The sequence below is a fragment of the Rhinopithecus roxellana genome, chromosome 13, assembly GCF_007565055.1.
Source record: "Rhinopithecus roxellana isolate Shanxi Qingling chromosome 13, ASM756505v1, whole genome shotgun sequence".
NCBI lineage: Eukaryota > Metazoa > Chordata > Mammalia > Primates > Cercopithecidae > Rhinopithecus > Rhinopithecus roxellana.
Window position 1 is genome coordinate 99,990,110 of NC_044561.1, and position 27,866 is coordinate 100,017,975.

Here is a 27,866-nt window from a genome sequence, read left to right on the forward strand (position 1 = left end):
AAAGTCCTCTTTACAAGGAAAACTATAAAACATTGATGTAAGAAATTGAAGAGGTCACAAAAAAATGGAAAGAGACACCATGTTTGTGGACTGAAATAATTAATATTGTGAAGAAAACCATATTACCAAAAGCTATCTACAGATTCAATGTAATCTCTACACCAATGACATTCTTCACAGAAATAGAAAAAACAATTCTAAAATTTGTATGCAACCACAGAAGACCCCAAATAGCCAAAGCATTTTTTTTCTTTTCTTTTTTTCTTTTTGAGACAGAGTCTCGCTCTGTTTGCCCAGGGTAGAGTGTAGTGGTGCAATCTTGGCTCACTGCAGCCTCTTCCTCCTAGGTTCAAGAGATACTTCTGCCCCAGCCTCCCAAGTAGCTGGGATTACAGGCACCCACCACCGCACATGGCTAATTTTTGTATTTTTATTAGAGACAGGGTTTTGCCATGCTGGCCAGGCTGGTCTCAAACTCCTGACCTCAGGTGATCCACCCGCCTTGGCCTATTAAAGTGCTGGGATTATAGGCATGAGCCACTGTACTCAGCCAACCAAAGCATTTCTGAGCAAAAAGAATGAAACTGGAGGCATCCTATCACCTTACTTCAAAATATGCTACAAAGCTATAGTACCCATAACAGCATGATACCAGCATAAAAACAGATACACAGACCAGTGGAACAAAATAAAGAACCCAGAAATAAATCCACATATTCACAGCCAACTGTTTTTCAGTAATGGAGTCAAGAATATTCAGTGAGGGAAAGGACAGGTTCTTCAATAAATGGTGCTGGGAAAACTGGATATCCATGTGCAGAAAAATAACACTAGGTCCCTCTCTCTCACCACATACAAAAATCAGATTTAAATGGATTAAAGGCTTAAGTATAAGACCTAAAACTATAAAACTACTAGAAGAAAATATTGGGAAAATCCTTCAGGACATTGGTCTGGGCAAAGATGTTTTGTGTAAGACGCCGAAATCACAGGCAACAAAAGCAAAAATAGACAAAGGGGATTATATCAAGCCAAAAAGCTCTACAAAGAAAAGGAAACAAGAGAGTGAAGAGAAAGCTTATAGAATGGGAGAAAATATTTCGAAACTATCCCTCCAACAAGGGATTTTTATAACCAGAATACACCAGGAATTCAAACAACTCAATAGAAAAAAAAAAGTGATTTAAAAATGGGCAAATGATCTGAACACATTTCTCAAAAGAAGACATACAAATGGCCAACAGGCATATGAAAAAAATCTCAACATCAGTAATTATCAGGCAAACGCAAATCAAAACCATAATGAGAAATCATCTCATCCCAGTTAAAATGGCTATTATTAAAAAGACAAAATAACAGATGCTGGCAAGGATACAGGGAAAGAGGATACTAGTTCACTGCTGGTGGGAATGTAAATTATTTAGTACAGCCACTATGGAAGACAGTATGAAGACTGCTCAAAACAGATCCACCACATGATCCAGCAATCCCACTGCTGGGTATATATCCAAAAGAAAGAAAATCAGTATACTGAAGAGATACTGCAAGCTACAAACGTTTATTGCAGCACTATTCACAACAGTGAAGATACGAAATCGACCTTCGTGTCCATCAACAACCGAATGGACAAATAAAATGTTGTATATGTTATACAACAAAATATTATTCATTCACAAAAAGAATGAAATCTGTTCTTCGCAGCAACATGAATGGAACTGGAGGTCATTATGTTAAGTGAAACAAGCCAGGCACGGAAAGACAAATATGTTTTCTCACTCACATGTGTGAGCTAAAAAAACTGATCTCATGGAGGTAGAGTGTAGAATGGTGGTTACCAGTGGCTGAGGGGCTGGGGAGATACAGGTTAATGGGCATAAAAATAGAGTTAGAAGGAATAAGTTCTAGTGTTCAATGGCACAATACACATCATGACTACAGTTAGCAATAATTTATTCATTATTTCAAAATAGCTAGAAGATGTGAAATGTACTCAACACAAAGAAATGATAAATGTTTGAGGTGATGGATATCCTAATTACTCTTATTTGATCATTACACATTGTATGCATGTATCAAAATATCTCATGTAACTCATAAATATGTACAATTATCTATCAATTTAAAAAGTAAAATTAAAAATACATTTAAAAACATGATATAAATACCTAGAAAAAATGTTAAAAAGTGAATCAAATAAAGAGGAAATTCAAAATATCCTATAACTACTAAAGAAGCTGAATCAGCAGCTAAAAAATATCTCCACAAATAAGACACTAGGATCAAATGATTTTACAGGTGAGAGCTACCAAGTACTTGAGGTTCAGTTAACTCTAATCTTACATATTCTCCAGAGACGAGAAAGAGTGAAAACTCCTCAAATTATAATTATTAAAGGTTAGTTTAACATGATACCAAAACCATAACAAGGACAGGAAGGGAAAATTATCGGACATTCTTACTCATGAAATAGATACAAAATTCTAATCAAAAATGTTAACAAACTGAATCCAACAATGTGTAAAGTAAGGCAATAATACGTCATGCCCAAGTTGGGTTTATCCCAGGAATGCAAATGATCTTCAGACCCAGGCTTGTGCAACAGGGTGATTGGTGGTGGTGTTTACAGAGAAAGGAAGCATGGAAGTCTGGGGCTAAGATCACAAGAAGGAATATGCACCAAACATAGGGAGCTTTGACTACCCAGGTAAGGCTGTCCAGGCAGCAACTGCCAGTGCTGGTCTGAAGACAGCACTGAGAATCACCAGAATAGATGTGGCACCACAAGTCCCACATGCAGGAAACTGAGTAAAGAGAGAAAAGGACCGGGTCTGAATCCTAGACAAGCCCAGTGTTTAAGGAAGAGGAAGAGGATTCCCTAAAAAGACTGGCCAGAGAATGAGGGAAAGAAAAATCCAGGAAGACAAGAAAGATGATGATTCAAAGCCATACAATGAGAGAAAAAGGGGACTGAAGAATTCCATCACTGGGGCCCACTATGACAGGACCGTTTCAGGATGTGGTGAGAGAAGAGGCCAGACCACTGTGAGCAGATGGGTGACTAGACAAGAGGAAACAGGAATAGGAAGCGTAGCTGATGCTTACAAGACTGGCTGAGGAGGGACACAGGGAGTATGCAAGGGCAAAGGGAGAAGCCAATGAGAGGATTAACAAACCTTAGACCATGGAGACAGGAAAAGGAGAGAGGGTGGTGAGAAAAAGTACAACATAGTTTTTGTGCTCCATATTTCCAGAATGGAAAGATCAACTGTTCTTTAGTCACAGTTTCAAGGCATCCTAATTGATGAGCGATAACTTGTTTTTGTTGTTAATTTTTAAGTTCAGGGGTACATGTGCAGGATGTACAGGTTTGTTACATAGGTAAACGTGTGCCATAATGTGCCATCATCTCATCACCTAGGTATTAAGCCCAGTATCCACTAGCTATTCTTCCTGACGCTCTCCCTCCTCCCCATCACTCTCCAACAAGCTCCAGTGTGTGCTGTTCCCCACCATGTGTCCATGTGTTCTCAGCTCCCACTTATAAGTGAGAACACATGGTACCTGGTTTTCTGTTCCTGCATTAGTTTGCTAAGGATAATGGCCTCCAGTTCCACCCATGTCCCTGCAAAGGACATGATCTCATTCCTTTTTATGGCTGCATAGTATTCCATGGTGTATATGTACCACATTTTCTTTATACAGTCTATTGTTGATGGGCATTTAGGTTGATTCCATGTCTTTGCTATTGTGAATAGTGCTTCAATGAACATACATGTGCATGTATCTTTGTAACAGAATAATTTATATTCTTTTGGATATACATCCAGTAATGGGATGGCTGGGTCAAATGGTATTTCTGCCTCTAGGTCTTTGAGGATTTGCCACACTGTCTTCCACAATGGCTGAACTAATTTACACTTTCACCAACAGTGTAAAAGCATTGCTGTTTCTCTATAGCCTTGCCAGCATCTGTTCTTTTTTGACTTTTTAATAACAGACATTCTGACTGGTGTGAGATGGTATCTCACTGTGGTTTTGATTTGCATTTCTCTAATGATCAGTGATGTTGAACTTTTTTCATATGTTTGTGATGACTTGCTTCTGAGGTTGATTATGCTTCTGAACTTTGGCAAACGGCAACAGCCTCCGTCCAGTGACCATGCTTCTATGGTTAAAGGTGAACCAGTCCCTGAAAGCCCACCTATCCCCAACCTCCACATTTACCTAAATAAAGAAGGTAAGAAGCAGAAGGTATTGAGGAAAGGCCCCAGGGGACATGAGTATAAAAAGCTAAAATGGGGCCATGGGTCTTGGACAAGAGGGAGTACACTGGCCCCCTGGGAACAGAGGAAAGGAGTAGGCTGAAAACAAGACACTGCAGCAGTCGCACAGCCGCTTACAACTACCCTTCAGGTCACATGCACAGAGAACTGGAGACTTGGAAAGGCTGCATGATTTGTATAGGAGCCAGGAATCAAACCACCTCTGTCTGACTACAAGGCTGATGTTCTTCAACACAGCCTCCCCAGCTGTCCTCCTTTAAACTTTGATAGCATTTCTGGGATCATCTCATGTCACTTTCCACACTCTGGCTTTCAGTCGTTATATGTGGGTTTGTTTCACTTACATCCACCTTACTCTAGAATTGAAGTTCTTTGTGAAGCCCTACAGGTTTTCACATGGCAAGTGCTTACTGAAGAAGTGAATACGTTTATAATGACCAAATCTGTTACATGCCAACTTGCTTTCAACAGTGCTTTTGCAAATGTCCTTTCTGACTGATACAGTCCATCCCCACTCCAATCTTCTGTGCAGCATGCATGTACTCAGCACTCCTCTGCCATAGACATTACAAAGGCAAGGCCACATTGCACATCTCATTTACCACAAGCTCCAAATTAGCAAATTTAGTCTTACTAAAGAGATTTCACCATCTTTGCAGGTATGAGACCAAAAAGCTCTTCTTACCTGAATTTTGATGGGCCAGGTGAAATTACTGACATAAACAAAGAAAGTGATATTTGGGTGGTTGCGAAAATCAAACTTCTCATTAGAGAAACTATCTTTGTACTCCTTAATGTTGGTTTTTGAAACAACAGGCATCTCTTCTCCAGCCTGGGTTCCAGCTGTTAGAAGAAAAACATGAAAGAGAAGAGACATTTTTTGGGGCGTAGGGGGAGAACAGAATCTGGCCTCATTAATAATAAGGACAACAGCATTTATCAAACATTTCCTGTGTTCCAGTAACAGCCTTTAAGAGCTCAATCTCATTTAATCCTCACAGTTGCCCTATTATCATCTTCATTTACAGATTGGGAAATTGAGGTTCAGAGAAAGTAAATAACTTCCCTCAAGTCACACAGCCAGCAAGAAATGGAGATAAGATTTAAAGCTGGGCAGGTTGATACACAAGCCTATGTCCCTAGCCAAAATGGCTTTACCAGCCGGGTGCAGTGGCTCACACCTGTAATCCCAGCACTTTGGGAGACCGAGGTGGGTGGATCACCTGAGGTCGGGAGTTCGAGACCAGCCTGACAAACATGGAGAAACCCTGTCTCTACTAAAAATACACAATTAGCCAGCCGTGGTGGCGCATGCCTGTAATCTCAGCTACTCAGCAGGCTGAGGCAGGAGAATCGCTTGAACCCGGGAGGCGGAGGTTGCGGTGAGCCAAGATCGTGCCATTGCACTCCAGCCTGGGCAACAAGACTGAAACGCCGTCTCAAAAAAAAGGTTTTACCAGGAATCCATGTAACTCCCTTCCACCCTTGCCCCACCCCCAAAAAGGCAACACACATGATCATGAAAATACAGACACCAGTAGAATCCTATCAACAAGCACTGGCATTCACTTTGCCCACACCACTTCAATTCCTTTGCATTTCTCCTTTACACCTCCTTGGCAATGTGCCAGACTCCCATGCCAGTAATGCTGATGTACCGCTCACTGCCTAACCCGCAGTAGCAGGGAGGAGGGGCTCAAGGGGTCACTCAGTCCTCCCTTCTACTGCCAGCTACCATGGTATTTAAGTCCTCCTAATCTGGTATAACTCCATCCTATTCCTAGACAGTCCTTCAATGTTCCACATTCTCCCTCAGCCAGGAATTCAAGTGCTGATAAAGATTAATGAAATGGACTTTTTTCCATGTCTGAGTTAGACCCTGTGACTAGAGCCCAGATTATCACGTCTTCATTGAGACACTCATTGCAAATCTTTTTTTTTTCTTCTTTTTTTGAGATGGAGTTTTGCTCTTGTTGTCCAGGCTGGAGTGCAATGACGCAATCTTGGGTCACTGCAACCTCCGCCTCCCAGGTTCAAGCAATTCTCCTGCCTCAGCCTCTTAAGTAGCTGGGATTACAGGCATGCGCCACCACACTCAGCCAATTTTGTATTTTCAGTAGAGATGGGGTTTCACTATGTTGGTCAGGCTGGTCTTGAACTTGTGACCTCAGGTAATCCACCTGCCTCAGCCTCCTAAAGTGCTGGGATTACAGACATGAGCCACGGCCCAGCTCACTGCAAATCTTTCGCATGCCTGGAGATGTTGCCTTTCTCCAAAGACTCTGATAATTCAGACTTTTTCTTAAAAGTCTCTCCTCGGCCGGCGCGGTGGCTCAAGCCTGTAATCCCAGCACTTTGGGAGGCCGAGACGGGCGGATCATGAGGTCAGGAGATCGAGACCATCCTGGCTAACACGGTGAAACCTCGTCTCTACTAAAAAATACAAAAACTAGCCGGGCGTGGTGGCCGGCGCCTGTAGTCCCAGCTACTCGGGAGGCTGAGGCAGGAGAATGGCGTGAACCCGGGAGGCGGAGCTTGCAGTGAGCTGAGATCCAGCCACTGTACTCCAGCCTGGGTGACAGCGAGACTCCGTCTCAAAAAAAAAAAAAAAAAAGTCTCTCCTTATTGCGAGTTTCTGAACTTTTCTCAAATTCAACACAATGTTTTAAGACGATAAATGTAAGTGGCGAGCACAAGGTAATATTCTTATTTTGCATCACTCTAATTGGTTTGTGTTTTTGATTTTAAAACAAAACCCAGTATTGTAATAGTAATAATGATGATAAAATATAGTTACCATTTACCATATTTCAAGCACTACATTGACTACTTCATTTATTATCCCATTTAATTCTCATATCACTCTACTTGGGAAGGTTTTTTTCGTTTGTTTTTTAATTTTTTTTTTTTTGAGATGGAGTTTCACTTTGTCACCGAGGCTGGAGTGCAGTGGCGTGATCTCGGCTCACACCAACCTCTACTTTCAAGGTTCAAGCAACTCTCCTACCTCAGCCTCCTGAGTAGCTGGGATTACAGGCATGTACTTCCACACCTGGCTGATTTTTGTAGTTTTAGTAGAGACGGGGTTTCAACATGTAGGCCAGGCTGGTCTCGAACTCTTGACCTCAGATGATTTGCCCACCTTGGCTTCCCACAGTGCTGGGATTACAGGCAAGAGCTATCACGCCCTGCCAGGACGGTGTTTTTACTATCCTACTTTATACAGGAGGAAACTGGCTCAGAAACCTTAAGTAACTTGCCTAACAGCATGGTGCAAGTAAATTTAATGGACAAATTTCAAACCAGGATCTACTTGTTGAGTTATCAAGTAGTGATTATCCTTTTTTCTTTCTTTCTCTTTTTTTTTTTTTTTTTAAAGAGATGGGATCTTGCTCTGTTTGCCCACACTGGAGTGCAATGGCACGATCATGGCTCAGGGCAGCCTCCAACTCCTGGGCTCAAGTGATCCTCTCATCTCAGTCTCCTGAGTAGTTGGCATTACAGATATGCGTCACCACATCCGGTTTTTTTTTTTCTTTATTTTTTAGAGACACGGTCTCATTATGTTGCCCAGGCTGGTCTTAAATTCCTGAGCTCAAGCAATCCTCCTGCCTCAGTCTCCCAAAATGTTGAGATTAAAGGCATGAGTCATAGCACTTGCCCTTCATCCTTTATTTCTTTAGATCTTCTACACAGTAGATCTTCAGTGAATCACAGTAAGACAGAGAGTAAGAGCTGCGCTTTTAGAGCTTAACGTTAATTCCCAAGTTACATTTCTCTGCACCTACTGAAATTTCATTTTATTTAAAATGTTTTCATTTATTGAGACGATGAATCATTTGAATTTTTCACTTCTGAAGCATGGATGTAGACAATGACGGTAGTGCCAGTGGCCAGAGCAAGAACAGAAATGGTGATGGTGGGCTAGGGTAGTAACCACACAGAGCCTGACACCACAGCAAGCTCTGGTAGGTATAACCTAATTTAATCTATACAACAATTCTAAGAGGTAAGTATCATGCTCACTTTACAGATGAATAAAATAATGTTAAGGTTTACAGAGGGATTTAGACACTTGCTCAAGGTTAATAAGTGGCAAGGGTGGTTTCAAACCAGTCTGTCTCCTAAGCTCGCTTTCTCAATTTCTGTATTACATTTCTTAATCTATCACACCTCCATTTGGGGGGTCTTCTCTAGGTGTGCCTTTACCTGAGAAGCTGGCAGCCCAGGTGATGTTGAGGTTGAAATTCTTGGAGGCATTGATGAACATGTCCAAATCCCTGTTTTGCTGATGCGAGGTACAAATTATTAGAAAATTAATTAAAACAGTTTCTACATTTTAAAATAAAGCAATAAAGTTTACTCCTCTAAACGTTCTTAATAACAAATATTTTATGATGTCTTTAGAGAAACTCACATAAGAAGTAGCAAAATTTTTAACCAATTTTCCTTAATACAAGCACATACCCCAATAAAATTTCATTCCCTCCCATTAAAGTACACGTAATTTAATGCTTTATCAGATGCCTAACTGCATGAGAAAGTGCCTTTTAAAAAGACCCCTATCAGAGCACAATGATTTGCATCTTCTGACCTGTGTTGGGGAATCAGCCTCCTAAAGATTCTCTGGGCAGCTGTTTTCAAATGTCTGAAGTTCAAATGTCTGTCTATCAATAAAACACTTGATCAAGTGCCCTAAATTATATTTATTTATAACTGAAGCCCATGTAATTCTAAACTCATAGATTATATACAGTGTAAAACTTCTCCAAAACTTGAAACAGCCTTTAAAAAAAGCATATAAAGCCGAAATGTACTTAATTTAAAAATAATTTTATTATATTCATGATTTGAAAAATACTTTTCTCTTACTAAAAATATTATTTCAAGAGAAATATGATTGAGTATGGTTTCTTAGTTTTGAAAACCTTGTCTACCACTTCATAGCAGTTCACAGGGCTAATCTAACTTAATTTATTTTGATCCTTGGTCTTAACGACTAATAAAGATACTGCTGAGGAATCTGTTAAGCCAATGGAGGAAGTGTACTATTGGTGATATTAGGTAAATTAAAACATTAATAATTAGTCAAACTGAAATTTTACTAGTACATTTCTTAACTGGGGTCAAATAATTATTTCTGCAAACTAATCAATGTTTTATTTTTATCTTTTACAGAAGAATCCAACTGTACTGAAATTATTCATTTTTAAAAGATCTTGAGAGGTTAGAATAAGATTTTTAAGGGTGTTGTTTTGATCACTTTAATAGCACAAAATCACAACAATGGAAACATTTCCAAACAGCTATTTTAAAAATGTGATCATTAAACCAGAAATTTTCCTCACAAAGCATTTACCTTCTCATTTACTGATAAGACCTCACCTTCATCTTGAAAGGACAGCTCAAGTGTTTACTTATTTGTATTTAGTATTTGCTGGCAGCACACAACTAACAATTACAATCATCCCTTGGTATACGTGGGTCATTGGTTCCAGGACTCCCTGAGCATGCCCAAATCCACACATACTCCAGTCCGCAGTCTGCCCATAAAACCCTTGCATATGAAAAGTCCACCCTCCGTATAATCAGGTTTCACATCTTGCAAATACTATATTTTCATTACACGTTTGGTTGAAAAAAGTCTGCGTATAAGTGGATCTTCACAGTTTTAACCTGTATTGCTCAAGGGTCAACCATATGTCTTTCCACAGAAAGAATCAATAAACTTAAAATCCTTGTGCTTTTATAGAAGACAGAACATACGCATTTGGATAACTCTAGTAAGTATTCTGTTAAGATAAACTGGGAAATCCAGAAAGGTCCAAATATTTTCATGGTCGCTTCCCACCTGGTTAAGAAGTATTACAAAGATTCTACTATATTTAATTTTTTAATGAAATTAATAGCATCAAGTACATCCTGAAAGATTTTGAGCACTTCAAACACTTGCTTATGAGGCAGTGAATACATTACATGTGTGGTACTTTTGTTATAATCTTATTCTAAAATCTTTAAGAAAAAAATTCCAGTCAATACAGCCACTCAAATGATATATTAATACTTAATAGTTTTTCCATAAAATAATTCATTTAAAGTAATTTATTATTTTTACTTAAAAAGCAATTTACTTTTGAGAATGTATCTTTTCTAGTATATTTTTTCTTAATTTTATCATTGAAATAGAATATTAAAAACAAATCCTATTTTCATTTACTTGTATAGTAAACATACCGCACTGTAGACTTTCTTCTACTTTTAAAATTAAATTTAGCAATGTTTATAGATAACATTTGTTAACAAAGCAATATACTTTGGCTTACTGTCATATTGTTTTCCATGTATTATTTGTCACATTTATTGTCAATGGAATTTTGTAATGGTAAATGGCTTTGTGTATGTTCATGAGAAGTAAGGAATCTCCAAGGAAGTTCCTAAATAATTTACCATTAAGTTTAGCAAAATTTCTTTAAATACTGAAGTGGGTACTGCATGGCTTTATATTTCATTGAAGAAGCTGTACAGGTGCATCTTCGTGTTCTGGATGCTTCAGTTTTAAATGTCATGCAGTGTGGCCTTCCTTCCACCACTAGGTAATACCTGAAGGCAGGCTGGGCTTCATCATTAATGACAGCAGATAAGAAATCCACATTTTACACACATATTTTAACAATTTAAAGTACTCCTGGCTAAATTCTTATTGGACCCCACTAAGCCTTTGCTGTTTTGCCTCCTAATGAGGCTAAGAACTCACTCTAGGAGCAGAAATTTCCCCTCCTTTGCTGTCTGATTGGGGCTGCATCACTGGCATTTCAATCAGCAGAGTCTTTAAGCCTCTGGTCACTCTTGAGAGAGTAAATCCAGGCTCTGGTGTCTGCCCTCTGATGGTGGAGTCCCCTTTCTGTATGAGGCCATGATGGGCTGACAGGCAGAGTAAGTACGTGTGGAATCAATGTCAGTCTGCGTCTAAGATCCTGGTAAATCTTATTAACACCACTTTTGCCTTTTACGTGGAAAGGAGATAATACAGATTGTAACATTTCTTTCCTATACCTCTAGAGATCATCTCGTATACTCCAGTCTGGAGAGCACTGTTAAGGCAGTACTTCTATCCATAATGACCAAGAAAGAGATCCATACAAATTCAAAACAAAATAGGAAGACTTTAAAAAATCTTACTTCATCAGGAGTAGCCACAAAATTGATAGCTGTGTAATAGCGGTCATCTTCCTGGGATAGACTAAAAGTGAACTGATAGTCAATAAGAAGAGTATCTATGGAAAGAAAGAAATGCATATTTAAAAACTAAACACACACACAAAATAGAACAGGTCTTTAGAGATACAGGCTGCTTTTCTTATAAAGTAATGAGGAAAGCACTTTAACTCACCTGCACCTAGGTTCCTCAAAGAAAATCAAGTCTGTGAGCAGTATCATTTTATTTGGGTTAACCCATCAAACTGCTTTAAAGAAATGACCAGTTGTACAGTTTCAGCATAATATCAAATAACATCCATAATTATCTGAAAAGGCTATTAAAAGGGTATTACTATACCCTTTCCAACTGCATGTCTGGTAAGGCCAGGTTTTTTTCATGTGTTTAACCAAAAAGATGTACTGCAACAGACTGAATGCAGAAGCAGACGTGAGATTACCACTGTCTTCTATAAAGCCATGGCATTAGCGTTGGATTCTAATCACTTCAGGGCTGCATCTAACTGTGGTTTTAATATCTCCATTCGAAATAACTAATGATGTTAAGTCGTTTTTAATGTGCTTATTGGCCACTGTAATATCTTCTTTCATGAGATGTCTTTTCAAATATTTGCCTGTTTTTAACTGGAATTGTCTTCTTATTCAGTTGTAAGAAGAGTTCCTTATGTATTTTGGATACAAACTCTTTATCAAATATATGATAATTTGTCAATATTTTCTCTAGTCCGTGGCTTTTTATGGTTTGGATGGTTGTTTCCTACAAGTTTTAAATTTTTATATAGTTTCTCATTTTAAATTTTTATATAGTTTCATTAATCTACTTTTTGTTTACGAATTATGCTTTTAGAAACATATCTAACAACTTTTCCCCACGGAAGGTCAAGATGTTTTTCTCTTGTTTTCTTTTAGAAGTTATATGTGTGTATATACATATATATATAAAGTCATATTCACAGGTTCCAAGTACACATGAATTTTGAAGGGATGTTATTCAACCCAGTACAGCAGGTATATAATTACAATGGATATGCCATAACATTAACTCGTTTTTTTCTGGTTCCATACTCTGGTCTACCACGTGCATTCTCCCATAAAGAGAAAACACATTTACCCATAAAAACCTGGTGACCTTGCCAGACTGACCTTTCACCCCAAGGTGGTTAACACAAATCAGTTCCAGACAGAATGACAAAAACTTCAACCATATTTTAAGAATTCTGTTTTTGATCTATATCCTAAAACACGAAATATGATGACCCCAACTAGGTAATGGCAAATAAAGTTTTAAGAGAACATAACATGAAAAGACAGAAATGCATGCCTCTCTACTCTCTCCTGCTATCTGCTATGGACACATTAACGTTAACCCCGAACACAATTAAAACAGCTTAAAATAATGCTCCTATATGTAGTAAACTTAACAGAATGTAAACATATCAAGTCAGGGAACACTTCATTGGTGCTTGCTATAGTCCTATAGCACTTACCATTCTCAAACCAGGTTAAACAATGAAGTTTTACTGAACTGCTTTGCTTCTAGAAATAAGAATTGCAAAACCACTTACAATAACATGTTCCTTTGAGAGGGTTTCCCTGGTATCGATTTTCTACCTCACATCTGGGGGAAAAAACAAAGACTATTTTATACTTCTATTTAAAACAGAAGCTGAATTCATTTTAAAACCAAGCAGATCCTTTTATATAAAGTACAGATAGTCTGGAGCCATTATAATTGCATCCTTCACCATAACTCAGCTCAGGTAGTCTAGGAAGAGCACGCATGTTTCAATACTGACTGCTCAGCAGTTCACACACCAACTATATGAGGACAATTGACAAGCATTTGCCAAAGCAATGAGAAAAATCCAAATGTAATACAGCTATTTACTATAATGAAAAACACATTTTCAATTTTGTGTGGACTACATATTCTTCTAAAAGTGCAGTCAAAACATTTTTCAAATACTAATTTCTCACTTCTTTCCTATGTTCCCTGGATAAACTAATTCTCTTCTTTAAACACAAGTGAGAGAAGACTAAATACCAAGAATCACTGTTTTTTTTAAACCCTGGAATAAGTGTTCACCAGTCTGTAGAAAAAAAATATGTTCTCCTCAGAAAACAATTTCCCTATAGATATCATCTATAAATATCAGCAAAACCCAGCCTCCCACTTCACAAAGCCATTTAGGTAAACACAACAGCTATGCACGAAGAGAAAAGGGTGGGAAGCAGGTGACAGCCTTTCCCAGGCAGGCATGCTGTGTCCCTTCAGCCAAGGTGATGAGCAGCACCTGCCTACATCTGTGATCTTGAAGGAACTTGAAAGTCTTACTTGATGCCACCTCATGTCTTTGTTGCATCAGCTAACTGAGGGTAAGAGTGATTAATTTTGCTCGATCACATTTTTCTGTTTAGGTCACATTTTCATGTGGACCTAAAAGTTACATTTAACCTTGGATTAGACTTTTCTTCACATATTGGCTTTAGGGCAACATGAAACTAGTAAACATATATGCAGATATAAACTAAAAAGGTAGACAGACCAAACCCTGCTGAGTAGCACTAGCGATGACGTCTCAATCACTGGTGGCATTATTACTACTGTTATTTAAGAAATAATGATGTTTGGCTGGGCACGCTGGCTTACACCTATAATCCCAGCACTTTGGGAGGCCAAGGCAGGTGGGTCACAAGGTCAGGAGATCGACACCATCCTGGTTAACATGGTGAAACCCTTTCTCTATTAAAAAACATAAAAAATTAGCTGGTCGCGGTGGCAGGAGCCTATAGTCCCAGCTACTTGGGAGGCTGAGGCAGGAGAATGGCGTGAACCCAGGAGGCAGAGGTTGCAGTGAGCCAAGATCACGCCACTGCACTCCAGCCTAGGCAACAGAGCAAGACTCCATCTCAAAAAAAAAAAAAGAAATAATGATGTTTACAATGATTAATCGGCTCAGTGTTTTGATACTAAACACTTTTAAGTCTTCTCTTGAAAATGAGTAAATGCGGATGCATGCGTTTTACGAGGTTTCCCCATGAGACAGCCTGGTATACACTGATTGAGGAACTATCTTTCCTGTTTCAACTTAACAGGACACCAAAAACAACTATTGCTAGTCCCACTATTGACAGATGAGGGGAACAGTGATTTGCCTCAAGAGCACCTTGCTCAGTGGAGGCAGGGCCAGGTCTGAAACCTTAAACGTGCTTGATGCTGCTGCACCTGCATCCTCATGGATGGGGACTCCAAACCCTCTCCAAGAAGATGCCTGACATGCTTCAACATGGAAAATGCTAGAGTAACAGTAAATGTTAAAGGTAAGAGGATCATTTCCACAATCAGACAACCAAACACCAAATAAATGGCATCACCAAAACACCAGCTCTTCCAACTCTACTCTTTGGGAAAGAGTACAATCTCTTCACATGACAAAAATCAAGTAGTTGCTGAAGTTAAAATGACTAATCCAAATGAACAACCCAGGAAATGTCAGTATCACTTAAACAAAAATGTGAATTCAAGAGCCATTAAGGAACTGCTGCTAACTCGACGACCTCCTCAGTTTGGGGATTGACCTGTCTGAAGTAGAATGGGCAAAATTTCAAACTAATCAACCCAGGGATCCCTCAGAGTCCACAGCAACAAGACACAGGGAAGCGGGTGGCTCTCAGGATGGGGTTCAGGCAGCTGCACAGCCTCTTGGTTCTCCCTGGTGGTCCAGGGAGTGTGGTACTCACAGCTGGCACTCGTCCCCCTTGACGCCCTTGGTGGTGCAGAAGCACTTGCCCGTGTTGGTGTTGCACAGCGACGCGTGCCCATTGCACTTGCATGCTGCAGAGAAGATAAACGAATGGAGGTCACAACTGGCTTAAAAAATTCTGACTATTGGAGACTTTTTCCAAAACAAGCAATTTTATCTGAATTGAGTTCAGTAGGAAAGACAGATTAAAGTAAGAGCATTCAATGGGCAAGATTCATGATTTTTCAGCTAATGATAATAATGTATAGGTAACAGTAAAGGAACCAAAATCAAAGGACAGGAGGAAAGTAAATGCTGGTATCCACTGCCTTCTGAAGCAATGACTATTCTGATCTTTTCAATAGACTCTCTTTTTCCCGGCTATGATTCTTTCATTCATTCAACAAATATTTGTGAAGCATCTCTAGAATGCCAGGTGCCGGGTGTGGGGACACAGACATAGCCGCTGCCCCTAGGAAGGTGCTCTGGAGGTGACTGTCCTCTGAAGGAGGGCTGGTCTTGGCTGAGGTGCCTTCTCCACGATGGCCACATTTGGAATTACCACAGGACTCAGAACCAGGATCCAATGCCAAGGTCAGCGCTTTAGGGGCCCTCAGGACGCGCCACCCTTGCTTCACCTTCTTTTTTGCCTTTACAGAAAATAGTTCTTCCCATCTCCTTCCTCTGGCCATCTCAAAATCTCTCCTTTTATCATCCAACATAATACAAGCTGTGATAAATATTATACTCCAGTTGAAGAAAATGAAAGGTTTTTTGGTCAACACCTTTTCACTTTATACCCTGTTTTGCTTGTGAATAAATGAAAGGCATTCAGTTGGAGAGAGGTATGCTTTAAAAATAAATCCTTTGGGGAAAAAAATCACCCAAAGAAAACTATAAAACAGAATAGTGCAGAGATTAACAGAATGGATGCTGAAGTCAGAATCATGAGTGTTTGACGCTTGGCTCTGTTGAGACTGGGGGAAGGTGTGTAATTTATTAGTGAAAAGCAAAGGCCTTACGTCCGTCTGCCTGGGTTTGAATCCAGCCTACTCTACTTGGCTCTTCTGTCACTCTGGAAATGCTACTTAACCTTTCTGAGTCTCAGCTTCCTTGTCCATATAATGGGGATTACAATAGTACCTATCTCATAGGGGTGTTTTTGATGATATGTGTATGATGTCTTAAACACAGTAAGCATTCAAGAAACCATAGCTACTATCCTTACCTAAGGACTATATGATTTTAAGAAGAAAACATCAAAGACTTGGTGCCATTTGCAGTTTTCTTTCTTTTTTTTTTTTTTTTTGAGACAGGGTCTTGCTATGTTGCCCAGGCTGGAGTGCACTGGCGCAATCTCAGCTCACTGCAAGCTCCGCCTCCTGGGTTCACACCATTCTCCTACCTCAGTCTCCCGAGTAGCTGGGACTACAGGCACCCACCACCATGCCTGACTAGTTTTTGTATTTTTAGTAGAGACGGGGTTTCACCTTGTTAGCCAGGATGGTCTCGATCCCCTGACCTCGTAATCCGCCTAACTCGGCCTCTCAAAGTGCCGGGGCTACAGGCGTGAGCCACCACGCCCGGCCAATTTGCAGTATTCTAAACACCATGCTTTCTACTGTGGATTAGAACTCTGAAAAATAAGGCAAACTCTTAAGTTCTATACAATTGTACTCAGGCCCTGTAGATCTCACAAAGGAAAATGTGATGCTTCCAGAATGTAGCTGCAGATGTGGGGATGATGGCATCTGGAAGTACAACCAGCCCAGTAGTTAAGGTCAGCACAGACTGGACGTGGTTCTCAGCTTGGCCATATCTCACTGTGAGACCCTGGGCAGTTTACGTGATCTTGGGGATAATAAAAGCACCTGTATCTTGAGTGGCTAACAGTACAATGCCTTGTACACTCTACCACTCTGTTAGGTACTCTAGTTACTGTCTAACGGATAAAGTCTATTCACAAAGAGTAGGAAAACATTTTTACCAAGTACCTTCTAATCTGAGCAAGAACTTTTACTTAGGAGTAGTGGGGAATGGCATTAGAAGGGTAATAAGAATTGCCCATGTCATGAGTATTGACTAGTATCCTGCAGAATGTGTGTCATGTACTGCTCTGCTTTCATCTCAACAACCACCCTATTATTATGAGGAAACTAAACCCCAGGGAGAGTAAGGGACATACAGCTAGAACACTGCCTCTCTCCTGGCTGGTCTTGGATTAGATTCTGAAGGGTCATGCCAAAGAGTTTGGAGTTGGGATCTGGGAAGTAGGTAGAGATTTCCCTATGTTTACTTTTCCTGCTCAGAACTTTGAAGAGTCTTTCAACTATAGTACTCATTATGTTTTTCAGCTGGAAACTAGAATTAAAAAAGCAGTTCATAAGCATTACCTGTCATAATTTTTGATATCATAATAAAATGTCCTATTGCTTGCAGGCTTCTATTTGACATAAAAGGAGAAACACAGGACTTTTTTTTTTTTTTGAGACTGAGTCTCACTCTGTTGCCCAGGCTAGAGTGCAGTGGCGTGATCTTGGCTCACTGCAACCTCCACCTCCCAGGTTTAAGCAATTCTCATGCCTCAGCCTCCTGAGTAGCTGGGATTACAGGCACCCACCACCACGCCCAGCTAATTTTTCTATTTTTAGTAGAGATGGGGTTTCACCATGTTGGCCTGGCTGGTCTAAAACTCCTGACCTCAAGTGATCCACCAGCCCTGGCCTCCCAAAGTGCTGGGATTACAGGCGTGAGCCACTGTGCCCAGCCAACATGGGACTATTTAAATCTTTATTTTTTTATTTTATTTTATTTTATTTTATTTTATTTTATTTTTTTTTTTGAGACGGAGTCTGGCTCTGTCTCCCAGGCTGGAGTGCAGTGGCCGGATCTCAGCTCACTGCAAGCTCCGCCTCCCGGGTTTACGCCATTCTCCTGCCTCAGCCTCCGAGTAGCTGGGACCACAGGCGCCCGCCACCTCGCCCGGCTAGTTTTTTGTATTTTTAGTAGAGACGGGGTTTCACCGTGTTAGCCAGGATGGTCTCGATCTCCTGACCTCGTGATCCGCCCGTCTCAGCCTCCCAAAGTGCTGGGATTACAGGCTTGAGCCACCGCGCCCGGCTATTTAAATCTTTAAAATACACTAGAAGTATTGAGGAGCCTGGCTCCTGGTTAAAAAGCCTCTGTGTGATTTTTTAGGCCTGACCATAGGCAATGACATAGGCTTTACCTGGCTGCCCCGGGGGAAGGGGGACCTCCCTACAAGCAGAGCGTGACCTATGAGGTGGGCCTGAGTGTGGGGCTCTGAGAGAGGCGCAGTTAAGGACTCAGGTCTACCTCATGGGTCACGCTCCTTCACATGTTTACATTCCTAGCCCTGGAGCCTTCATTCTCAGGCTCCCTATCTGAGGCCTTGGGCTGAGGTCTTCTTCAGGCACCAAGGCCTCCTGATGGGGGGAAGAGGGGGAATTCAGAAGACACTTTTCTAACGGACTCCAACTCAGGACTTTCCTACTCCTAGCCCTTATACCTTGCCCTCCCCACAACCTTAGGGTCAATATACTGCTGGAACCTTTTGTCCGGGGCTCTCTCCTCAGTGAGACGAGCCCCAAGACTCCCATGTCTGAGCTGATCCCTCTATTGACCTGTGCCCTGTTCAATGGGAGGAAAGGAAACAGGGGAAGTTGGTACTTTCTCTGGTTTTGGGCCCTTGTTTATACCACTGCAGAATGTGGTCAAAGGCTTAACTCTAACATTTTTGGCTTGTTGCTTTAACCAGCTACACTGAAACCTTGGTTCTTTCTTTCAGCTCAGCTGAGCCTCTGACCAGTATGATTTAATAAGAAATGTGGTATCCAAAACAAAGTGGCTTTTTTCCTCCTACTCAAGTCAAATAGAAGTACTGTGTTCCACACCGATTTGCCATGAGTAAATCTGACCAATTTGACTTACGCTGACATTTCCCTCCGTTGGTGGGATCACCGTAGAAGCCAGATATGCAGGTCTCGCAGTGCTTGCCTGTGGTCAGGTTCTCACATTTCTCACAGATGCTCTGATTGATGCATTTACTGTGGCCATTGCATTGGCAAGCTGGAAGAAAAAGAGTTTCAAGGGGTCTGTACCATGGAAGAACTGCATGGAGTAAGTTCAATAAGATTTATCTGCAGCTATCTCTGTAGTTAATTTATCTTTGATAAATCATCAAAACTGGCCCATTAAAAACTAATTTGAGAAATAAGATAAAAAATACCAAAGAAGAGCTAGTCCAGGAAAACTGAAAATGTATCACAGCAAGGTGAAAGCCCATAGTGATACAAAAAATATTTTTTGTTGTTATTCACTAAAAAATAACATATGCTCATGACAGTATATTTAAAAAATAGAAGGATGGGAAAGATCATATACAATCCAACCACCCAGAGACCACTGTTCACATTTGATATATTTTCTTCTGGTATTTTTCTGTACAGTGTTACACAATTATGTTCATATTAATATTCACCTTTCTTTTTTAACTTAGATCACAATTATTTTACTACATTATTTCATTAATTATAAACAAAACTTTAAATGGCAGAATGATTTTGATGAATCTTAACAGTTATTTTACCATTTCCTTATATTCTAATATTTCGTTTGCTTTACATTTTTCATTGTTAGAAAAATAACCATCTTTATGGATAAACATTTCCACAAGTGGGATTACTAAGACTCCTAATGGATATAAGGCTTTACAACTAGAAAGGTATATGAAGCTTGGACCTCTGAGGACTGCTCAGGACAGCTGCACAGGCTGTGCACTGCAGAACTCTAAGGTGGAATGGAATGGGGGAGATATTTACATAGTTGCACAACCTGCTCTGTAAGCAAAATCTGATTCTTCAGATCTACCTTGGTGGTTGATCAATGTGATGTAGTTTTTCACCATCTTGGCAACGTTCTATAGCCTTGTACTTGTTCTGTTTATGCACCTGTTAGTATTTGAGTGTTTGAAAAAAAACTCAGCTGGGTGTGGTGGCTCACGCCTAGAATCCCACACTTTGGGAAGCCAAAGTGGGTGGATCACTTGAGGTCAGGAGTTCGAGACCAGCCTGGCCAACATGGTGAAACCCCGTCTCTACTAAAAATACAAAAAATCAGCCAGGGTGGTGGCAGGTGCCTGTAATCCCAGCTACTTGGGAGGCTGAGGCAGGAGAACCGCTTGAACCCGGGAGGCGAAGGTTGCAGTGAGCTGAGAAAGCACCATTGCACTCAAGCCTGAGCAACAAGAGCAAAACTCCACCTCAAAAATGAAAGAAAAGAAAAGAAAACAGAAAAGAGAGGGAAAGGAAGAGAAAGAGAAAGAGAAAGAGAAAGGAAGGAAGGAAGGAAGGAAGACTCAAGGCAATGTGCCAGCTATCTTTAGGTGGCCCTACCACCCAAGGCTGGGAGGCACTTGGCATACCCATGAACATGCTAATTGCACCCAGACACCCAGCTCCATTGCTCCTTCCTTCTTCCAATGAGGGAGGAGCACACACCAGTCAACAACAGTCCAAGTGGACCAGAGCTGGAGTGTCCTGAGGCTGGCTTGCTAGCTTTTCCAGGACATCATACCACACCTTCACAACAGCTCAGCACACCCAACCACTGATCAATATTGACAGATCTACACATTTAGTTATTAATACAAATTAACCTTGAGGATTAACTAGTATAAGAAAATTCTCAATCTCCAAATACCACCAGGATAAACATGCACAGCAACAAATCCTGAAGGAAGGGTTAATGGAAGAAATATGAGAAAATGAAAAATACAAATTTTAGTACATTCAACAAGGCTTAAATTATTGCATCCACAATATAAGAGAGCAAGCTCTTTAAAAAAAAAAGCCCTTACAATATTTAGAGCCCTCGCAAAATGTAAAAGAATGAATAAAACCAATCTAGACATAAAAAAAAAAAATCCTTAACAGGTTAAATAGGAGACTACGTATTGCTAAAGAGCAACCTGCAAGAAAATGCTATGAACTGGCCAGGTGCAGTGGCTCACACCTATAATCCCAGCACTTTGGGAGGCTGAGGTGGGCAGATCACAGGTCAGATCGAGACCATGCTGGTCTACATGGTAAAACCCTGTCTCTACTAAAAACAAAACAAAAACAAAACAAAAAAAAAAACAAAAAAATTAGATAGGAGTAGTGGCGTGTGCCTGTAGTCCCAGCTACGTGGGGGGCTGAGGCAGGAGAATCACTTGAACCTGGAGGCGGAGGTTGCAGTGAGCAGAGATCATGCCACTGCACTCCAGACTGAGTGAAAGAGCGAGACTCTGTCTCAAATAAATAAATAAATAAATAAATAAAAATTATGAACTGTATGTTAACAAATTCAATTACTGAGATGAAATAGACAAATTACTAGAAAAACACAGATTACCAAAACTGACTCACTCAGAAAATGAAAATCTGAATAGATCTATGACAGACTGAATTAATAATTAAAAATTTTCCCACAAAGAAAAAGGCCAGGCCCATTTGGTTTCACTGGTGAATTCTATCAACATCTAAAGAATAATTAATGCTAATCCTTGATGAACTCTTCCAGTAAATAGAGGAGAAGGAGTATATTCCAACTTACTCTAAGAGGCCAGTACTACCCTGCTATGAAAGCCAGACAGTAATCACAAAAGAAGAAAACCACAAACTTATATCCCTCTCATGAATGTAGACACAAAATCTCCAACTAGCAAATAGAATCCAACAGCAGATTAAAAATATACATCATGATAAAAAAGTATACATCATGACTAAATGGGCTTTATCCCAGGAATGCAAAACTGGCTTAACATTCTTAATTAATGTAATACATAGTATTAATAGAATAAAGAACAAAACTGCATGATCATCTAAGTAGACACAGAAAAAGTGTTTGACGAAATCTAGCACTCATTCATTATAAAACCCTCAAAAAACTAGAATAGAAGGAAACTTTCTCAACCCAATAAAGGGTATGTATAAAAAAAATCTAAACTAATATCATATTTAATAAAGACTGAATTATTTTCCCTTAAAAAAAGGAACAAGACAATGATGTACACTGAAAACTACAAAACAATGCCAAAAGAAAGTAAAGAGGTAAATAGACATTCCAGGTTCATAGGCTAGAAGATTTAACCTTGTTAAGATGGCAAAGGCCAGGCGTGGTGGCTCACACCTGCAATCCCAGAACTTTGGGAGGCAGAGGCAGGAGGACTGCTTTGAGCCAGGAGTTCAAGAACAGCCTGGGCAACATGGCGAAATCTTCTCTCTAAAAAAATACAAAAATTAGCTGGGTGTTGGTGGCTCACGCCTGTAGTACCAGCTACTGTAGAGGCCGAGGCTGGAGAATCACTTGAGCCTGGGAAAGTGGAGGTTGCAGTGAGCCAAGATAGCACCACTGCACTCCACCCTGGGTGACAGAGTGAGACCCTGTCTCAACAAACAGACTGGCAGTACACCACAAATTGGTCAATAGATTCAATGCAAACCTTATCAAACCAGTTGGCTTTTTGTTGTTGCAGAAAATGACAAGCCTTCTTAAAATTAATATGGACATGCAAGAAACCCAGAATAGCTATAACAGTCTTGTAAAATAAGAACAAAGGTGGAGGAATTAGATTTCCCAATTTCAAAACTTATACAAAGCCACAGTAATCAAAACTGTAATACTGGCAAAAGGAGAAACATAAGTCAACAGCACAGAAACGAGAGCTTAGAAATAAGTTCCTAGATTCACAGCCAACTGATTTGCAACAAATGTAGCAAGAAAATTCAATGGTTAAAAAAAAAAAAGTCTTTTCAACAAATGGTGCAGGGACCACATCCACAGGCAAAAACAGAGTTTTGGACCCCTACCTCACACCATATACAAAAATTAACTCTAAATGGATAAAGAACCTAACATAAGACATAAATCTACGAAACTTTTCAAAGAAAACTTAGGAGCAAATCTATGTGATTTGCTCTGCGCACTGATTTTCTAGATACAATACCAAAAAGCACATGGGATAAAATAAAACAGATACATGGAACTTAATCAAAACTGAAAACTTCTGATTTCAAAAGGCATATTAAGAAAGTAGAAAGAAACCCATATAATGGGAGAAAGTATTTGCAAATAATATATCCAATAGGGACTTCAGAATTCATAAAGAACTCTTACAATTCAATAATAAAAAAGACAACATAACTGAAAAATGGGCAAAGAATTTGAATATATATTTCTCTAAAGAAGATATACAAAAGGCTAACTAATGAAGCTGATGTTCAATTTCATCAGTTATCAGGAAAATACAAATCAAAACAACAGTGAGATGCCATTTCTCATCCACTAGAACAGTTTTAATTAAAAAGATGGTCAGTAACAAGTACTGGCAAGCACATGGAAAAGCATATGAACCTTCATATGATGTTGGTGAGGGCATAAAACGGTGCAGCTACTCTAGAAAATCTCATGCCTATTATTCCTCATTTCCATGCCCAGCCCTAGGAAACCACTAAACATCTACTTTCTGTCTTTGGACATTTCATATAAATGGCATCATGCAATGCATAATCTTTTGCACCTGGCTTCTTTTACATAGCATGTTTTTTTAGGGTAATCCATGTCAGAAAATAATTCTGCAGCTACTCTAGAAAACCTCATGCCTATTATTCTTCATTTCCATGCCCGGTCCTAGGAAACCACTAAACATCTACTGTCTTCGGACATTTCATATAAATGGCATCATGCAATGCATCATCTTTTACACCTGGCTTCTTTTACATAGGGTAATCCATGTCAGAAAATATGTCAGTACTTCATTCCTTTTTATTGCCAAATAATATTACACTGTATGAACATACAACACTTTGTTCATCCATTTGCCAGCTATTTGGCTTGTTTTCACTTTTGCTTATTATGAATAATGTTGCTATGAGCATGATGCTATGAGAATGATGCTATAAGCATGAGCATTTATATACAAGTTTTTGGGTAACATAATGTTTTCAATTTTCTTGGGTATGTACCTAGGAGTAAAACTGCTGGGCTATATGATAACTTTATATTTAACTTTTTGAGGACCTGCCAACCTGCATGGGAGTTCCAATTTCTACATATCCTTGCCAATACTTGTTATTAACTGATTTATTGATTATAGCCATCTCAGTGGGTGTAAAGTGGTATCTAATTGTGGCTTTGACTTGCATTTCTCTAATGATGAATGATACTGAGTATCTTTTCGTATGCTTATTGGCCATTTGTATTTCTTCTCTGGACATATGTCTATTTAAATCCTTTACCCATTTCTTAATTGGGTTGTCTATTGTTGAGTTTTAAGAGTTACGTGTTTTGGACATTAGATTCTTATTAGATATATAATTTGCAAATATTTTCTCCCATTCTCTGGGTTGTCATTTTACTAGATACATTCTTGATATTAATGAAAAAGCAGAGATTTAAATATTTCATTAAAAAGTTAACTCCTAGTAGATTAAAAATGGAATTGCAGATCCCCCAAATCTTAGTAAGGAAAAAAGGGAACATGGAAAATTTGATCCAGTTTAATAGACAAAAAATTGGTTCCTGGTGTTAGTTTACATTTTCCTCTTCTATTTCTTTTTCTGATAATGGCTTCTTTATCTCCAATAACCACTTTTTCGGTTGGGTTCACATTCAGCTTTTTATTTTTTCTCTGGAGGGTGGGAGTTTATATATTTTGGATGATCATCAATTGTTACATACAGTGCAGGTATTTTCTCCCAGTCTGTCTCTGGCCTTTAACCTTTGTTTACAGTGGACTTCCCCTTACAAAGTCCTCACAAAGAGCCCTGTTGTCAATGGCACGGTCTGACAGGCTCTTAGAGAAGTTCTTGACCGCTAATCTCTGAGCAGTCTTTGCACCAACCCAGTCCCTCCCAGTTGTTCTAGAAGCAGACAGACACATTGCTGAGTGGTCACTTCAAGTCTGAATCAAAGGTCAATTTCTTAGAATTGGTTTCTTAGGAACCCACCACCACTCCCAGCAGGTCCAGGTCAGGCCTTGGATCACACCTTCTCGTCTATTCCTTCTTGTACCAACCATTAGGAAGAAGGAAGGGGCTGAGGGAAGGGAGTTACATATACACAACGTAGCTTTCAAGGTTTTATTCTTCATAAATCGGTAATGAAACACTTGAATTTGGATATGCAAGGCATCTTACCTGGACAGTGAATGAAAGACCAGTTGTATCTGCTGTCCTCCAGACACATGCTGGAATTGAGCAGGGGCTGTGGATAGAAATTTCCTGTAGGGGCCTGCGAAGGCATCTTCACTGGTCCTTTATAGGAACCCTCTATGCATTTCCCTTTGCCAGTATTGCTGGGATCAGTACACCAGCCACAGCCTGGTTGCTCCAAGCAATGACTACAGGTACAGTAGCCTGAACAATTTTCAGCTATTAAAAAAAAAAAGTTGTAATTGACTATCACAGGTAGATCTGAATTCACTGTATTTAAATTACATTTTTCTTTAACAGACTATTCAACTGGCATGAGTCAAAAATACTATTCTGTCTTGATTATTTAAAAGAGATAACGAATGTAAAGAGCCCAGTATTTTGCCCAATACATAACAGAAATGACCCTTCCCTCCTCTCTCAATTCCAGGATATTGACGGCAAAAGGGACCTTAGAGGTTATCTATTGGAAAGCATTTACTTTACAAATTAGGACATTCAGATATGGAGATATTACATGGATTGCGCAATATGCCATTGAGGATGGACAAGTTATTTCTGTACTCTGTGATCTGTCCTACATTTATTTACTGTCAATGTGCCTGATTCTGTATGAAGGTTCTCATCAGGCAGCAATGTCCCGATGGCAGTCTCTGGTCAGGTTTGAGCAGAGGTCATGTCCAGTCTTGTTTCTAAAATGTTAAGAGGCTGAGAGCACAGCCCCATGGCTGAGTTGTTGCCTATACAGAGGGCATGCATAAGTGCCTAGGGCTCCCTTTTTCACTTACGGGGACAGGTGCTCATTGTATACCACTCCATACACTGCCCAAAAGGGAAAGAGGCCACGTAGGCATTGGAGTCCACACACTGCTTCATGTTGCTGCACCACATGCACTCAGAGCTGCCACTGGTGCATTCTCCACATGCTGTCCTCAAGGCACATGGTGTCCGGCATTGCTTGGCACTGTGGTTTGCTGGGAATGAAACCCAAGAGAGACACTTAGAGCCCCCACCACGTCTGCTAAGGTTAAAGACTTTTCTTTCTTTCTTTTTTTGGGGGGACAGAGTCCATTCTGTCTCCAGGCTAGAGTGCAGTGGCACAATCTTGGCTCACTGCAACCTCCACCTCCTCAGTTCAAGTGATTCTCCTGCCTCGGCCTCCCAAGTAGCTGGGACTACAGACGCATGCCATCACGTCCGGCTGATTTTTTGTATTTTTAGTAGAAATGGGATTTCACCATGTTAGCCAGGATGGTCTCGATATCCTGACCTCGTGATCCACCTGCCTTGGCCTCCCAAAGTGCTGGGATTATAGGCGTGAGCCACTGTGCCCAGTCAAGACTTTTCAAATGTGGGTGATGACCCATTAATGTGCCATGCAATCAATTAAATGAGAGAAAATAGAAAACAATAAAAGTCATCAAGTACTGTTTAGTCAAGTGTATTTACATGCTTGCGGAAAATATAAATTTTCTTTTCAAAGAGCATCAAGGACAAAGATGAGGAAACAGTGAATCTTTCCAAAAAGCAGGGCTGTAAGCCCCTGAGTTTGGGGACCCAGGATGAACTTTAGGGGTTTTACAACCCACTTGAATATGTAAAATCTCATGTTTGTAATCTTGGAGGGAAGAAGGACCATGGCATTCATTAAATTCACCAAAGGATTCAGAATTCTGAAAGGCTGCTGGACGGCTCCCCTAGAGAAGTTTAGAAATCATATTTTAAGGTGACTTCTACAATGCTATGAATTCTCTTCTACACCTCTGTAATTCCTCAGACAAATTAAAGTATTTTCCCAAAACTGGACACAATGCAAATGGAGTCCAGCCTCCCAAAATAACCCACAATTCCACTGACTGCTTATGAGTTCCTCTGCAGGAGGAGGAGGAGGCTCGTTTTGGGTTGTCTTCATGCCGCAGCAGCTACCCCTGGGCCTGCCTTTAGTTAGCCGAAATGTAGCCCAGAGAGACTGAAAGCTGGGAAGCTACTCCGAGTGTCTGTCCGCTCAGTACTCTCCCACAGCTCTCGCGCAGTTCTGGGTTGCTTCTGTCCTCGGTTATAGAACTGCTCTCATCACTTTTCTCCCTGTTGACACTACCTTTCTCAACACTGTTCCTGTAGTGACTTGCTTGCTTTACTAATCTTTTCTTTGTTTTTATTTTCCTTCTTTGTTTTTTCTTCCACTGCATTTCTCTGCCAACACCAGTATATTTACCTTTCAGAGCAATTCTCAATACTTTTTCTGGTCAATAAACCTATCAATCTCATTGTTAATTGGAATATCAGTTTCTTTGAGTAGGTTATTAGTACTTTGAATAGTTAGTTATTTTTGGTTTTGTTTATAATTAAAACTATTCAGGGTCCCAGAATATTTCCTTCTGCTTCTGAAATCTGGGTTATACTCTGCTTTG

At 40.0% G+C, this 27,866-nt stretch overlaps 1 protein-coding gene across 4 annotated transcripts in view; it reads right to left on the bottom strand.

Annotated features, from left to right (window-relative positions):
• Positions 1 to 27,866, bottom strand: part of ATRN (attractin) — a 177,911-nt gene that overhangs the window by 46,688 nt on the left and 103,357 nt on the right. For all 4 annotated transcript variants that reach the window (XM_030914898.1, XM_030914901.1, XM_030914899.1 and 1 more), the window contains exons 17-24: positions 26,244 to 26,429; positions 25,441 to 25,674; positions 19,193 to 19,330; positions 15,240 to 15,333; positions 13,064 to 13,116; positions 11,463 to 11,557; positions 8,493 to 8,571; positions 4,969 to 5,126 (exon numbers count right to left, since the gene is read on the bottom strand). In XM_030914898.1, coding sequence (XP_030770758.1) covers positions 4,969 to 5,126; positions 8,493 to 8,571; positions 11,463 to 11,557; positions 13,064 to 13,116; positions 15,240 to 15,333; positions 19,193 to 19,330; positions 25,441 to 25,674; positions 26,244 to 26,429 — 1,037 coding nt within the window. The remainder of the gene's footprint in view (positions 1 to 4,968; positions 5,127 to 8,492; positions 8,572 to 11,462; positions 11,558 to 13,063; positions 13,117 to 15,239; positions 15,334 to 19,192; positions 19,331 to 25,440; positions 25,675 to 26,243; positions 26,430 to 27,866) is intronic.